The 15,670-nt window shown below is 41.4% G+C and overlaps 1 protein-coding gene across 1 annotated transcript in view; it reads right to left on the bottom strand.

The window, feature by feature from the left end:
* Positions 1-15,670, bottom strand: part of hcn4 (hyperpolarization activated cyclic nucleotide-gated potassium channel 4) — a 56,384-nt gene that overhangs the window by 16,047 nt on the left and 24,667 nt on the right. Inside the window, exons 3-6 of the mRNA XM_088371566.1 lie at positions 14,664-14,825; positions 10,538-10,756; positions 2,180-2,326; positions 1,721-1,961 (exon numbers count right to left, since the gene is read on the bottom strand). Of these exons, the coding sequence (XP_088227692.1) occupies positions 1,721-1,961; positions 2,180-2,326; positions 10,538-10,756; positions 14,664-14,825 (769 nt within the window). The remainder of the gene's footprint in view (positions 1-1,720; positions 1,962-2,179; positions 2,327-10,537; positions 10,757-14,663; positions 14,826-15,670) is intronic.

The following is a 15,670-nucleotide window of genomic DNA, read 5'->3' as shown; positions in this document are numbered from 1 at the left end:
TCCCGCCACTTAATTTCATGAATGACTAACCCGTGTTTGGTAACAAACTCCCTGTGGCTTAGGGCTTACCTCAGTAGCCTCCCCGCACCCCACCCCACTCACCACAGGAGTGGCAATGCCAGAAATAGACACACAATGTGGGAGTCAAAAGCATCAAAATGCGGGAGAGAAACGATTGCAGATCCAAGACTTTAGATTAGAGCAAAGCGAGTGACTATGTTTCAGAGCTGCAGTGTATTAGAACCTTTGTATTATGTCGTGTATTACACAACCAAGTATATATAGCATGTACTACATATTCTGAAAATAACACTGTTACTAATAAGGTGATGTCCTTAAAAGATTATGTTAAAAAAAAAAAAATCTTCTCCAACATGAACTGAAAGCAGTTGGGAGCAACAATCGTAACATTCAATATTTACGATCGCGAATCCTCATGTGCTGTTAACACTGAGTTAGGATTATTGTGACAAAATTATATCCAATCAGGAAGCAACTTGACACTTGTTCAATTGTTGGGCAAAACTAATGGAGGTTATTGGGTCGTTTGTATAACATGTCAGAAAATGACAAGAGTTTGCAATGGCCATGTAATTTCCAGAAAACCTAACAGTTAGCCTAGCCGCTTGTATTTCTTCTTCTACAAATATTTATTTTTCCTTTGTATTTCTGGATTCCCTGACACTTATAGGAGCATATATGGGGTCTTTCACATTTGAAAATTTGATTTAGATTTTAAAAATGGTTATGCGTGTACTCCGCTTTAGGCATTCATGTTGTGTTCATTCTGTAACACGGACGAATGCATTACCGAGATTAATGTTTGCGGAAACTATGAAGGCGCAACATTGCCTTGACTTTGAACTATAGCTTCGACGAGGACGAAGCGAAGGGAGAGAACATATTTTGGCCTTACAAAGAGGCACGGCCATGTTTACTGAGAATGTTGATTAGGTTTTTTTTCTGCATGTGCAGAGAAAGAAAGAAGGAAGGAAAGATTGCTTGCCATCTTTTCATTATTTCTCTGGAATCCCCCCAGCGTGAGGGCACACAGACGAACTTGAGCAGCCAAGGCGTAATTAAACTTCCGCAAGTCAGGTCGCGGGCGCTGTTACAAACGCCTCGCCGCCATTTCTCATTACTTAACGGCGCCGTCTAAATGATACGCCATCGCCGGGCAAATGAATCGGTATTTGGTGAGGGCAAGATGGCGGCCGTGTCGGCCTGCACGTGTCACGCGCCCGCCACACATAATGCGACCCCCAATGAAGAATTCTACTCGACTTAAGTGCAAAATGACCTTGGCAAACTTCCAGTGTCGACTCAGACAGGAGTGGCTTTGCATAATTGACCATAACGCCATTACAAATCCAAGAGGTGGTGCTATTGAGCTTCTTCCACTTCAGATTTTATAATTGATACAGAGCAGTGATTGAACTAAAATGAATCCTGAAGTGGTTTGGTAATTTCTGAGTGATAGTTTGAATCTCTGGCAAACATTCAAATGTATACTCCTTCATTTCAACTGCATTCTATTCATTTGTCCTACAATGAATTGGTAGCTTGTGATGTGAATTAAATGGGAAAAAGTCTTGCATAAACCATGAGGGAGAATTTTTAAGTGAGGTGCAGAACGCCCGCACAAAACACACCACCGGAAACTCAAAGGGAGTTCATATCGGCGAAATAATGGGCATTATTCAAAAACCAGGCTGCTTACCACCAAAGTAGGAGCCGTCCGACAGTTTGGTCTCCTTGCTGCCTTTGGTCAGCACGCTGACCACGCCGTGCTGGATGAAGTACATCTTTTTGCCGATGGTGCCCTCTCTAATGATGTAGTCCCCGGGCTGGAAGACCTCAAATTTGAGTTTGGTGAGCATGGAGGTGACAAAGTTGGGGTCGGCATTGGCGAACAGCGGCATGGAGGCCACCAGTTTGCGACAGTTGAAGTTGATGATTTCCTGTGAGACGCAGAAAGAAAATGCAATGACCTGACACAACTCCATGTAGGAAAGGATATTAGAGGAAACAATGACATTTGTTTTTCCTTTTCTGAGATCCTCCATCATTGCCGGTGTAAAGGTAAAATGTCAGCAAATGTGAAGTGAACTGTGGGGAATGCCAAGCGATGGCCGAGCGGGCTTATTTTCCGTATGCCGGAAGACGCCGGTTGCCATACCTCTCGGAGTGGCTCGTTCAGCTCCCCCAGGATGCTCTCCTCATCAAACATCTTGCCCTGGTAGCGGTGCTCGTAGTAGTCGTGGATCCTCTGCCTCATGTCTGCCGGCAACTTGTGGAAGGACATGTATTGCTCCACTTGCTTGTACTGTGGGAGGGAGAAAAATCAGGCCACAGAAAGGACATCAATAAATGGAGGTTGGTTGTAAAAAAAAGAAAATCACATTTAAAAGTTTGTTTTATTTGGACATAATAACCCCAAACAAAAACCCAATAAAGCATTGAAATAATACTCAGCTATTTTTAATCCGACTCTTGTAATGAGGCTGACATCAAAGACACGCACCAGCAAAGACAAATCACAGAGTTTCAGTTTGTCAAAGGTGCTGTTAGTCTTTATGCTGTTTGTTCTGAACAAAAGCATGACAGTGTGTACGGGAGAAGCCGAAATTCACATCAAAGCTCGCTGCCGGGTCCCTCGGGGAATAATAACAGATAGCATCCTTGACCCTCAACCAAAGAAAACGCCCTCCAACGAAAAAAGAACAATCCAGCATGAATCAGATGACGCTACAGCTTCACTTTGATCTCTACAATCTCTACATTGAACTGCTCAGATGACCTTTGGTAGCCCTCCCACCCATAAACTTCACTATAGCAGTCACCGAGGATCTGAGAAGGTGATGGTTCAAGGCGGGGGATCGCAAACGTTTTGGGTCCAGTAACCCTTAACACTCGCCCTCGTAAACGCCAATCTGAAAAGGCTATCACAACAGCGGAGAGGATCCTGACCAAATCCATCACAGCCTGGTATGGAAACCAAAGTGTACAAAGACGGGAGGGCTCTCTAACGTGACATTAAAACTGCACCACACATCTGTGGAATAGCCTTCACACCACGACGCCACATACAGCATATGACAGCCGTGCCACAAAGAGGGCACGGAACATTATCAGAGACAGCACACATCCAAAAAGAGTATCACAGGCAGAAACAAAAGACAATAACAAAGCTTCTAACCACACGCTATCAGAGTCTAACCACACTGTGCAATATTTGTTTTTTGTAAACTTGCTCACGTAAGCGTGAAAAAATATCAACACCTCTCCTTGCTTATTTGATTGTGACTACTCGACTAGACTGAAACTGCATTGGCATACACAAAATACAAGACTGGAGACCCCAGACTGTTGAGCAACTACAAGAATGGGGTAAAAAAATCAATTCATGTATGCTTATTGAGTGTTGGTAAAAGGAAAGGTGATGTAACACAGTGGAAAACATGGCCTGTTTTTTTAAAACATGCAGCAGCCATCAAATAAAAAAAAAAGGTAATATCTTGCGTCTGCAGTGTATCAATTACATTTCATTATATTCCATCTTTATTTACATTTATTTACACAATGCAATTGGGGTTTGTACCGCAGTTGTTTTGGACAGACAAACAAATGTAAAACGGCCGAGGTAAATGAAATACTTCATCCATATGATGGATGAATGGCTTGTGTCACGAGGGTAATTTACTTTACTGATGTGACGATGAAAGGAAAATGGCAAGGTGCTGAGGAAAAAAAACGCAGGCGTCCGATTGGTTGGCGGAGTACGGCGGGGTTTTCACGAGCATGTGAAGCTTCAAAGGCGGAGGTTATTATATTTTCATTCACATTTATGAAAATATACTGTCAGCATCTAATAAATCCATTTACCCCTGGCTTTCATCTTACAACGCAAGACAATGTCCCCGTGCTTTTCCTTTTCAAATCCCTTCGAGTGCACGGTACCGGCCAAGTATGTTAATCAGTGCTGCGCGAAGGCTGACAGATGTAAAGAAAGCGACCTATGAGCTGACGAGATGATTTCCTGCCTGACAGGAAATTAGCTTATTGCCGCGCAGCCGCCTCGACCGTCCCTGCTTTGACACTCCACTTGGACAAATCTACAAATGTGATGAGAACGTTATATATCTCATACTTTAATATTAACAGTCACAATATTTTTTAGGTTTTAATTTCAAGTTTTCATCTCATTGTACCGCTGAAGGTGAAAAACGCTCATGAGCTAATTTCCACCCAAAATCACCCATAAAAATGTTTTTTTTTCCTCTATACTCATGTAGAATATGGTCCCTGGATTCACTGATATCCTTTTGAGTGTTAATTACCGTTTTTTACAGAAATCATAGTCTATAGAATGAAGTAGTCACGCATGATACCGTATATGTATAATGTATATGTAAACGACATCGTTCCTATTTTCCCCCAATTCCACTCGGTCTCGTGCAGCTCTCTATGCACACGCTGATGTTTTTGTTGTTGTTATTACGATGTGAATAATTCATTCAGATGTCAGCCACTTGATTATACATTCTAAACATTTATTGCCCGTCCCACCCCCACTGCTCTGTCACCTTCTTGCTAACCTTGTGTGGCTCAGTCAAAAGTCAGCGGCAGGAACAAAGGCCTCATTAAAATACTGTCGCATAGCTTTGTTTTTTGATTGATGTGTACATGCAGACAGTGCCGCATGCGGTGGTCGGCTCTGTTTTGTTCTGTGCTTTTGAAATCCTGCATTTAGCCACTGGTTGGTCCACAGTGTGTCATTTTATATGATTATATCTGCACAATGTTAATCTTTGTATGTACTGTATCAAACATTACATTTTGAGAAACAACTTGTGCTCAATTAAAATAAATCAATACATTTAATTCATTTGCAATAGTAATAATGATAATAATTTGCTTTTGTATTTTATACTACATGAATAATAGTAATCTAAAAACGGATCAAAAGTGGAGATAAGTAAATATATGATTTACAAAACTTCAGATTGAATGCTTGGACCCCGTGGGTACATTAACAGTCCTGGGACTTGGCTGTAACTCTGCATGGCAGACTGAAGAATGAAAACGTGCTAAATTACCGCCGTCAGTCAGGTCTGGACTAATGAGAAGCGAGTGGCTTTTTCTGTAAGGCAGAATGAGACTTAAACTCTTCAACTTGTTGACAGCTGTGTCCTTGGGTTGATTGTATCCTCTACGGATTATAGACACGCTTTTTTGGCCAAAGACAAACATCGTTTTCATAAAAGGATCATTCCTACACTGGGTGTCTTTTTTTTTTCATCCCTCAGTTGTTAAAATTTGGACTCTCATGTTGTTTGTTTTGCCAATATTGCTGGTGTCCAACAAGAAACCTTTATTGTATCTCCAATTGTATCTCCAAATGGATGACTAGCAATTTCTGGGGCGCAATTTCTATAAACAACTTTTATGATACAGTACAATACGTGGCTTTTTATTTAAAAATAATATTTTTGTTTCAAAATGAAATTTGGTTATCTTTATTTTAATGCAGCCAATATTACAGAATATTTGCTGATGTAAAAATTTGGCTTGGTTGGCCAAGTATGAGAGCTTGTTGAGCTCCACAGATGCTCATTTTGAGATCGCTTATGAACTCACCCCACTCCAAAGGAAACTTGCTTAATTGCCAAGTGTTAATTAGAGATTCAAATGGGAGGGGCAGCATGGTCCAATTTGAAGTGAAGACACTTGGGACCGACGTGTCTCAACAAGCCACTCAATGGACGGCATCCCTCTTGGAATTAACTATAGCGCCATCCGACACCAGCGTTAAAGCTCTGATGTGAAAAGTTCAAGTATAACAGAGCGTCCGTGAGTAACGAGACACAAATGAGGGAGATTATCTCCTCTTTCTGCAGCGCCCCCACATCCAACCCACCCTCCCCTTTCCCATCGTACATTTCCATTTTCATAGATGAAGATAAGCGGCGGCGGCGGCTTATAGGCGAGCCGGAATGGCAAGCGTGCCCTGTGCACACGTGCAGCCATCTTGTGCCCCCAATCTGCACAGATGGAATTCTCATCTGCACCGCCGATACAAGATGGAGCCATCCTGTAACAACCTGTTCTTTTGAGAACCAGACCAAAATTAAACGTGAATTGATCACATTTCAGGTTGTCACAAATATTTTTAGAAGTGATTATCTTTCGATTATTCCATCGTTTAATCGAATAATCGGATAAAACCTTTTCTTAGCATACAAGATGGAACCATTTTGTAAATAACAACCTGCTCGAATAGTTGTCGATTAATCGATTAATTTTGATAGCTCTACTCACATTATACTTGATTGTGCAAAGAATGCTAAGGAACCAACAACTGTGCTGAAATATCGATATTCTAATGTATGTAAAAATACATTTATTTGAATTTATTAAAACACCAATACCTATAAAACGCCACTAAGTGACAGTGTCGCTCTTCACACACCTTCTTATTCCCTCTCCATTACGCGTCGGTCAAAGGATGAGTCGCTTTACTTTATTTCCCAGCTTCGCTTTGTGTCTTCCACAATCTATTTACACACGGCGCAGGATTGGCAAGCTCCATGTGAAAATGAACCTAATAATGCAATTTTTCATCTCAGTGGGGGCCACACTTCAAGTCCCCATCCTTTTTAGTATTTCGTGTGATTGCCCGGCTCTCTTACTTTGTGGAACAGTTAACAGGCTGCCTGATTCCTATTTAAGAGCCCATTTAAGCCGGCTTGCTCGCTTCTGACAGCGCGGGCATTTATCTCCTGGTGCCATATTGTAATAGAATTCTATTCAGGAAAGATTATACCGTCGTTTTCTGATGATAATTTTCACCATCTTTGAGAGCAGAGTGTCTTTTTCCCCGTCGTCTCCTGCTCTTTCCCATGTGAAAAGCTTTGAGATTTTTTTTTTGTTCAAGTGTCCCAGACGGAAAAATGTGAAACTGTGATTTTTTGTTAGCTGTGACAAAAGTTTGACAGAAACTCCTTTTTTTTTCCATCCAAAATGTAGCTCTGCACACTTTACCACTAGGCAGTAGAACAAGTGTGTGTTCTTGGCTGATCTTTTCCAAAATTATAATTGGAGGGATTAGATGTTATGTTTATCAAAGCTGGGGTTACGGCTATCCTGGAGCCTAACTGAGATGTACCCGGACGTTAGTTTTGCACCTCCTCGACACGATGAATGCAAACAACAGTACAGCAAAATGAATAAATAAACTAGAATGTCTGCAGTGTGAAGGAAGAACACTTTGAGTTTGCAAGTAATCTAACTGAAAAGATAATCCCTCCCATTCCCACAGTAAGGAAATTCACTGCGATGACGCAACATTGGAACCGACTGGGGGCTTCGGTATCGACCTAGCGATCTTCCAATTACCGGCCACTCAAACCTCCCAATCACCATGCCACACAGAAAAGGCAAAATGCCTTTCAATTTAGAAATGGTTTGAATATCTTTGCATAAACACGGACTTTAAATCTTCACAGCTATGAGCAGAAAGGTAAAATGGAGTCCAATCAAATGCAATCTAAACAATACACACAACTACTATCACAAATATAAAAAGATGACTTTATATATGGCTGATACGGCTTTTACACAATCATTACCCAGCCTCAGTGCAACAAACCAAAGAATGAACTTTTTCTTTTGCTTTTCAGTGGCACAAATTAGTTTTATTTATTTATTTATTTAAATATATATTTATTCTGCTGATTCAGGCAAATCCCTTTATTTGGTTGCATGATGATTTGCACTTAATCTTTATTTTAAAAAACAAAAACAATAAAATTATTTGAAAATGTATGTCTTTTGAAGCAGACATATAAAGTGAAATCATTGTTGTAGTTCTTTATGATGGTTTTATAACTGCAGTAAAACCTGTCTTAAAACACAAGTCTGGCCTTCACTGTACAGTACAGTATAGTATATTGCAAAGTAGACTTTTTTTTTTTTTTAATATGATCTTGGCTGAGGTATCCACCATGAACATGTGTTTAGTTTCATGGCACCAATAAAGACCTGCCATTATCCAGCCTATATGCGCTTTTAAGTACCTCACCTTGCTTGCTCGTCCTTCTAATGCCTCTCACAGTTTATGGTGTTAAAGATGTGTTTATGGGAGCTAGAATTACCGCATGCCGGTGCTTCCCTGAGCCTGACTTTGCAAGTTCATTAACATGCATTAAATGCTTGTGACAGGTCACATTTTTATGGGCTTATGGTCTATTAAAGAAAGGCATCCACCACATAATATGCAAATGACCAGTGTGAAGGAATCTGTGTTGATTAGCATGTTGCTAGTTGATACTGGCTGTTTTGCTTTGCTTGATGTTCTTTTTTTTCAAGTTAAGTAAATGCCGCAAATTTTATAATATTAGTTCCACCTGAATTTACAACACAATTATTGTATTGTATGAGAATATAAATATTCCACAATTAATTACATAAATAATATTATATATTATAGTACATTTTATTGTCTTTTTTGTATGTTGTTGTGTAGTTAATATGCATATTTAATTTTAGTTTATGCATATTTCATGTACAAAAACCCTTCTCAATCCAGAAACACGGCATTGGCAAAGAGTCCCCTTGCAGTGCACGGTAGAGCGCGTCTTATCACCAAAGTGTGCGAAAAAGATAAACGGGAGAACCCGCCATCTTAAAATTTAATTGCTTGCCGCAGAAATAACCTGTCTGCAGGCTGCGAGAGTGCAGGGGTGTTTTCAAGTGAGCAGCGAGGGGGATTCCTGAGGATCTTTAGGCAGGTAGAGAGTGAACACAGAAAATGAAAAATGTGGCTTTAGGATGTTTCGGGACGCTGGAACATACCAGCTGTTTAGGAATGATACTAAAATTACACTTTGATTTTTGATTTTTTTTTTCCTGTGAAACCTAACTCGGCTAATTACAGAAAACCTCATTCACAAACATTGGCATATTTTTGCGATCTTTCTTTAACTATTTATTTATTTATAGTATTTCTCTCCAAGTACATACGTATATGTCCATAATAGATTTTCCCAAAAGCATAAACTGTAAGTTCATTTAGTAAACTATATTTGGCCTACTCTTCTTACTAATGTCTTGACATAGGATGACATAAGGTGACTCAACCGTACCAGTTGGTATGGTTCCATTTGGCCTGTTCTTCATTTTTATCAGGATTCACGCCAAAATTATAAGGACACCTTCTCGAGGCAATACATTAATAGCGCCAATTAAAACAAAAGCTCAGCTTTAACTGTCAGCACATTGCCGTTCAGATCCGCTGTATTAGTGGCGCGAGTCATCCTGGCCGTGAAGGTGAAACATTAAACACGTCCACTCTGAGCTACCTGAAAGTCCCATTACATCATCGAAGCTCTTTCACTCCCTCTCATCCACCTTCTGAATATAAGCGAGCCCAACATCCGACGGAGGTCACCCTCCCATCTATTCTCTCCCACGCGCCACAGACGGCGAGAAATGTGGCAGCCCAGCAGCTCAGCTCATTATCGCCCACGCCGGGCGCCTGTGGAAGGCGGCTGCAATGAGCCAGCTGTCGGGGCTTCCCCCCCCCAACAAAGTGGGAATGCTGGGGTTCCTCGCCGCATGAGGTTGCCCAAATGGAAAAATCATGGTCTGCTTAGCAAAGTGTCTTACTGGAGACAGACGGTCCAACTTCAGGTTGCCGGATGCTCAGTGAGATTTTTAAAGTGTCAAAAAATTTGACACATTGTAGGATGAGAAAGCTATTTGACGATGGTAAAAAGGTGAGCACGATTAAACCTGACAGTACACAAAAGGGCACATCAAATCTTGGAGGCGGTTCATAGTGAGATGGGAATTCCTATGTACAGTACAGTATTCCATGGCATCACACATTTGCTGCCTGCAATTCTTCTAAAGATATACTACCAAATTCCAATTTAGCAAAACTCGGGTACGGCGAAGACAATGTTCCAAACGGCATGACACACTATGTTTTCGGGGAGATCGGTCTGCAGTGGCAGCCAGGATCATAGTGCAAACGTATTCTTGTATTCTGATTGCTTCAATGGTGCTTGACTTGATTGCTTCAGCACACAAGTGGACTTTTCTACGCTACTTTATAAATTGTACCATTTCATGGACAAGGTAGATACTTTTTGAAAGTAAGTTGCGGAACTCAAGGCTAGCAGTGCATAAGGATAAAGGGGAAGGATAAATCTATTTTTAAAATATATTTCTTCCTTTTTATATTGTATATTTCTGATGTTATATATTTAAATCATATTTTTATTTTGAAAATATATATTTTATGTTTATAGTAATTTTTTTAATATATTGTTTTTATTTTTATATTTTATTTTTATATTGTATACTTCTGATGTTATATATTTATATCATGTTTTTATTTTGAAAATATATATCTTTTTATATATTGTTTTTATTTTAAAACAGTTTTTTTAAAATGGCTGATTTTGGTTCTGGAACATCTCTTAAGCATTAAATGGGAGTTCATCCTAATACAACCTTTCTTTTGACTCACCTTCTCTTGGTACTGCCGTCGCGACGAATCCAACGACTGGATGAGGGCGGTGGCGTGGCCCACAAACATGGCGTAGCATGTAGCGCCCACGATCATACTAAGGATGGTCAGCCATACGTCGGTCATGCCCACCGGGGGATACATGCCGTAGCCGATGCACAGCATGTGGCTCATGGCTTTGAACAGGGCGTAGGAATACTGCTGTCCCCACGTGTCGTTCTGCAGGGGGGGGAAAAACAAACAAACAGAAGATGCATGACGCCATCTTGCTAATCCAGTCGAAGGCACGTTCAAATGTCAGCGGGGCTCTTCGGCAGCTCGCCCGCACGCCTTCTTAAAAGACGCAAAGCAATGGCAGCTGTCCACTTGAGGCAGCTGCCAGAGTGCGCCGTCTCAATATGCAAACGCACCGATCCGACATTTTGGGCCCAAACGCGCAAAACGGAAGCCCGAGAACAGGCGAATAAGGCGTGACACACACGGGAGACACTGGCGTGTGTGGCAGGAAACTAGGTCAGCCATTTAGAAAAGATGCGATTTCTCGCCGGGTTTTCTTATTTGTAGATAAATGGCCTCCACATTTTTTTTCTTTTACCCTCTTTAGATCTTTGTGGTAGTTCATGGTCAATCAATAGAAATTTCTCCTGGGAGTTGACATGTCTAAATTGCTTTCAAACTAATTGCCACAGTCGAAAAAAAAGCAGAGATAGACATTTTATTAGCGCCACTCTTGGAAAGGTAGGAAGCGATGACCCGGTGAAATAATGCCTGAGGCTAGAGGTCTAAAAATTTGTATCGCAGAGTGCACATACCATGGTAGAGTTGTTTTTTAATTGCTTGTATTCACATAGTTGGGTCTCTGTAGTACTTTTTTTTTTTTTGCAAAGCTCTGCCTTAAGACTGCCAAATTACATGGAACCATTATCATGTCTAAAGCTAAGCAGACCAGCACACATTTGGCAGAAACTAGAAAAGCAGTATTCATCATATTGTTAAATTATTAACTCAAAGCGACATCAGCAAATCCAGCTCAGTGAGCATCAAATCAAGAGAATCAAGAATCTGTTGATACGACATAGTATATATTTTATGTTTTTTTTCCAGAGTCAATAGTCCCGCCAACCTGGGATCCAATCAAAAATCTACCCGACCTAATGTATTCTGTTCTCAAGAAGCATTGCCTGATGCGAACAGAACCTGAACCCAACCTGAAAAGGGTCACAAGAATATCTCTAAATCTGTCCATCATAACAGATGGAGAAAATGTTGCGCTGTTGATACTCTTCCTAAGAGCGGTTGTCATGTAAAGATGACTGCAAGAGCATGCCGTGGAATGCTCGATGAGATAAAGAAAAATCTGGCTAAAGACTTACAGAAATCTCTGGCGCGCGCTGCCATCTTGACAAATCGATGATAAGTAAAAGAGTAAACAAGAATGGATGCCATGGAGGAAGCCACTGTTTACTTGACAAGAGAGCTCTTTCGAAATTTACAGCTTTCAGGACTGTTTCATGCGCTGTTATTCTTAAAACTCTGGGTATTTTGACCATGTTAGATATTTCATTCAAACACCTGAGAAATGTTTTTAATTTGAAAAGAAATATTATACTGATGTCGACTTCAATGACTCTGGCAGAATTGAAGTAATGCAGAACCCCAGGTAATAAGAAGGGAGGCTGCTATAGCCTGGAATGGAAAAAGCAGAAGATTTATTTGTTATTCCGTCACACTGAGAACTATTCTTCTAGTTAATGCAATTAATTAGACAGCATTTAGTGTGTGAAAGAAAACAAAGAGCTGCCGGATGAGAAGCTTCATGTTTCCATCTCGCAGGATTTAGAGTGCATATTTTTTGTCGCTCAGCTCGGGGACATCCGAATGAAAGAGGATGTTGAACATTTTGGTTCTCTCGTGTTGCTAAATGAGGTTACAGAATGCTGAATGCAAAGTCCTTGCTATAGGGGTGTAACAAAAAACAAAACGATTTGAATTGGAAAATCGGTTTTGATTGAAAATCGAACAGTTCTTGAATCGTATCAAACTACATGTATCGCGATATGTATCGAATCGTCTTTTATGAGTAAGATGCATACGCCTAACAAACATTCAGGCTCACACCTCTTTACAATTTAGAGGAAACTGTGAAGCCCAGTATTGTTGCTAACCAACTCAGCAGCACCTACCGAAGGACATTTACAGTCATTCAGATTACTTAAAGTTAAAGTTCCCTTCTCCGTGTTAAAAACTCATCTTGAATGACAATAAGCTGACGGGGTTGTTCTACAACATTGTGTGTATCCGTGCTTAAATTTTGTTTAATTTACACCTGCAGTGTCAATCCAGGCAAAAGGTCGGAAGTCTGATGACGCCGACAGGCACGTATTGTAGGCTAAAATTAGCTAAACTGTGCAACATCTCAAGGGAAATGGGTGTGCAACATCTGTCGTTTCTCATGATGGAAGGCGAGGCGTACGGAGCAAGCGAGCGCTCGGCATGTCAGCGAGGCACCGAGGCATGATGAACCAAATACATCATACCTTGAGCGATGTAACTACTCATGTGACATCTGTTCTGGCACGCACAGCTGACTGCGAGCCGTATATTCTCCTCAGAGTGGGCTCTCGCCGTAGTATTTGCACAACGCCGTTCCCTTCGATTACATCAATTATTCAGCCACTTTGGTTAAAGTCAAATGCTAACAAGAGCGCGGACCTCAAGGACAGCTCACTATTTGACACAGGCCAAATCAATTACTCTTTGGCTATTCCTGAACTTTTTCTATGCGCCACAAGCTGCTTTTGCTGCACGCTTGTTGTTGCTTCTTGTAAGAATATTAAATCGTCTTTAAGCTTATCCAGGGGGCTCTTTTATCATGCACAGAAGTGTGCGTAAAGTGTGCGTTTCAACATTCCCAAGTATGGGATTTGTCAATTTGGACTTATGTGTCAAGATGTGCAAATTTACACACAGATCAGCCCGTGCGTATAAACCTTGTGATAGAACTACAAATCTATAAAGACAGCAAAAACTAGCTGAAACTAAACAAGGGTTAGGGTTAGCCATAGATTAATTGCGCTCACATTTTGATGAAAGCACCATCAATAGGTCCAATAAGAAGCAGAGGCAGGCTGACTGTGTTTATCTGTGAGCTACCCGAACATGGTAATAATTAGTTAAAAGATGAAGGACTTTCGGGGGGGAAAAAACATTTTCAAGAAAAATATGCCTTTCATTCTCAAAATAATGATAATAATCACAAGAAATGTGATGTTCTTGGAAACAACATGCCAGATTAGCGAGTAAATGCTAAAAGGCATCCGTGGATCGTACAGAAAAATGCTTCATACAAATATCTGTTGATGCATCAAATTCTGCAGACATTCTCTTGGCTGAGACCTTCCCTTTGCACAAAGGCTGCTTTTAACACCGAATGTAATCACTTTTAAGAGGTGCCTGTTGGGTCGAAACCAATAAGCCTATTCAATCTGCGCCGCCTGTATTCCAACACGCACCATCACTTTTATTTTTTATAAATTTCCTAGTGATGACTAACACACGGCACACAATGGCACCGGTGGTTTCCGAGAGACGCTGACCTTCGCGCATATATTGATGAGCCATCACTTAGGGAAGCGGTCTCCTCAGTGGCATTCCGTAGAGGTTAAATGTACGTTTGATTCATTGGGATGTACACTGAAAGGGAGGAGGGGCAGCTCACTGATCAATTTCTTGGCCTCACTAAAATAGGCTATAAATTACGGTGGGTAACGTAAGGCCATCGGAAACACGGCCGATTTGGTCGCGACACGTTCGCCGTCTTTAGGGAATGTAGTTCCAGAAATTGGATGGACGATAAAACGTTAAAAAGTATCATTTAAGAATTAAATATAAGATCAATGCACATGTCACTAAATTGATTGCATGTGGGCACATTTGGCTGACGAATACAGTTGATTTAATTTCGGCTTTAAGATGACAGATACGCAAGACAAGGTCTCGCAGGATGCTAAAGGGCTTTAGTGGAGTAATTACAGAGGTGGATGAAGGAGATAAGTCAGTATCGTCTGATTGGATCAGGCAGGAACACACAGAGGGGATGGGATACCAACGCAGGAAAAACACTTACCACCATCTTATTTTTGGACACCCAGCAGTCAGGGGGGAAGTCCTGCAGCATGGGCACCAGGAACTGCAGGCAGCCATCCCAGTGGCAAAGAAGCAGCATCATGCCGATAAGGTTGACGATCCTTACCATGGCGCTGGCCAGGTCGTAGGTCATGTGGAAGATCTGCAAGGAGAAAAGCAGGTCATTAAATTCCCAGAATCTCGGTGGATTGTCATGGAGTGTATTCCCGTACGCTAAAGGGATTGATTGTGTGGTGGCGTTGTCAGTGGATGCTAAATTCTTTGTATGTCCTAACCCTAACCCTAGGGGTGACCAAGGACACGATGGAGAGACTATGTCTCTCAGCTGGTTTAGGATCCCCCGGGATGAGCTGGATGAAGTGGCTGGGGAGAGGGAAGTCTGCTGAAGCAACTGACCCTGCAACCCGATTCCGGCTAAGCGGTAGAAAATGGACGGATGGACGTTTCACTTGTAGGGATGTGGAGTAGTGAAAGGTTAATTACATTTTGCTAAAGTGCCTCGCAAAGCCAAAGCTTTCGACACACAGTTGAGCAGGTACATGCAGATGTTCTGACAAGCCTCCTCAGGGAGACACTCCCCTGTTTTCCCAACGGTGACTTTGCTGAATCACTCCTATCATCGGCCACTCAGCCAAATACAATAATGGCAAGCCAGGGCGGAGGTAACAGCGCTCCTGGGCCGAGATTGTTTCACGGGCAGGGTTTGTTAATCCTAATGATAAATATACTCGCAAGGCGCTGCAGGACTTGTGGGCCGGTGTAGATTTTAATGGCCGTGGCCATTGGAAAGCCTCTTAATCCCACAGAAGAGCACGGCTAACTGCTCTACACCTGATTAAAATCCACTCAGGGCCTTTTAAGGGCTTGCGACTCAGACTGCGTAGTTCATCTTGGTTGTGAGCAAGAAATGATGACATCAACCCTTTCATCTGGTCATTTTTGTCCATTAAATGGATAAATACAGTGGTTAGTGTAGTTTGGTTTAAG

This window comes from Syngnathus floridae, chromosome 3 (assembly GCF_059516105.1).
Source record: "Syngnathus floridae isolate MCC-2025c chromosome 3, RoL_Sflo_1.0, whole genome shotgun sequence".
In the NCBI taxonomy this organism is placed as follows: Eukaryota; Metazoa; Chordata; class Actinopteri; order Syngnathiformes; family Syngnathidae; genus Syngnathus; species Syngnathus floridae.
The sequence above is the reverse complement of the archived record's forward strand: the minus strand, read 5'-3'. Positions and strand labels throughout refer to the sequence as shown.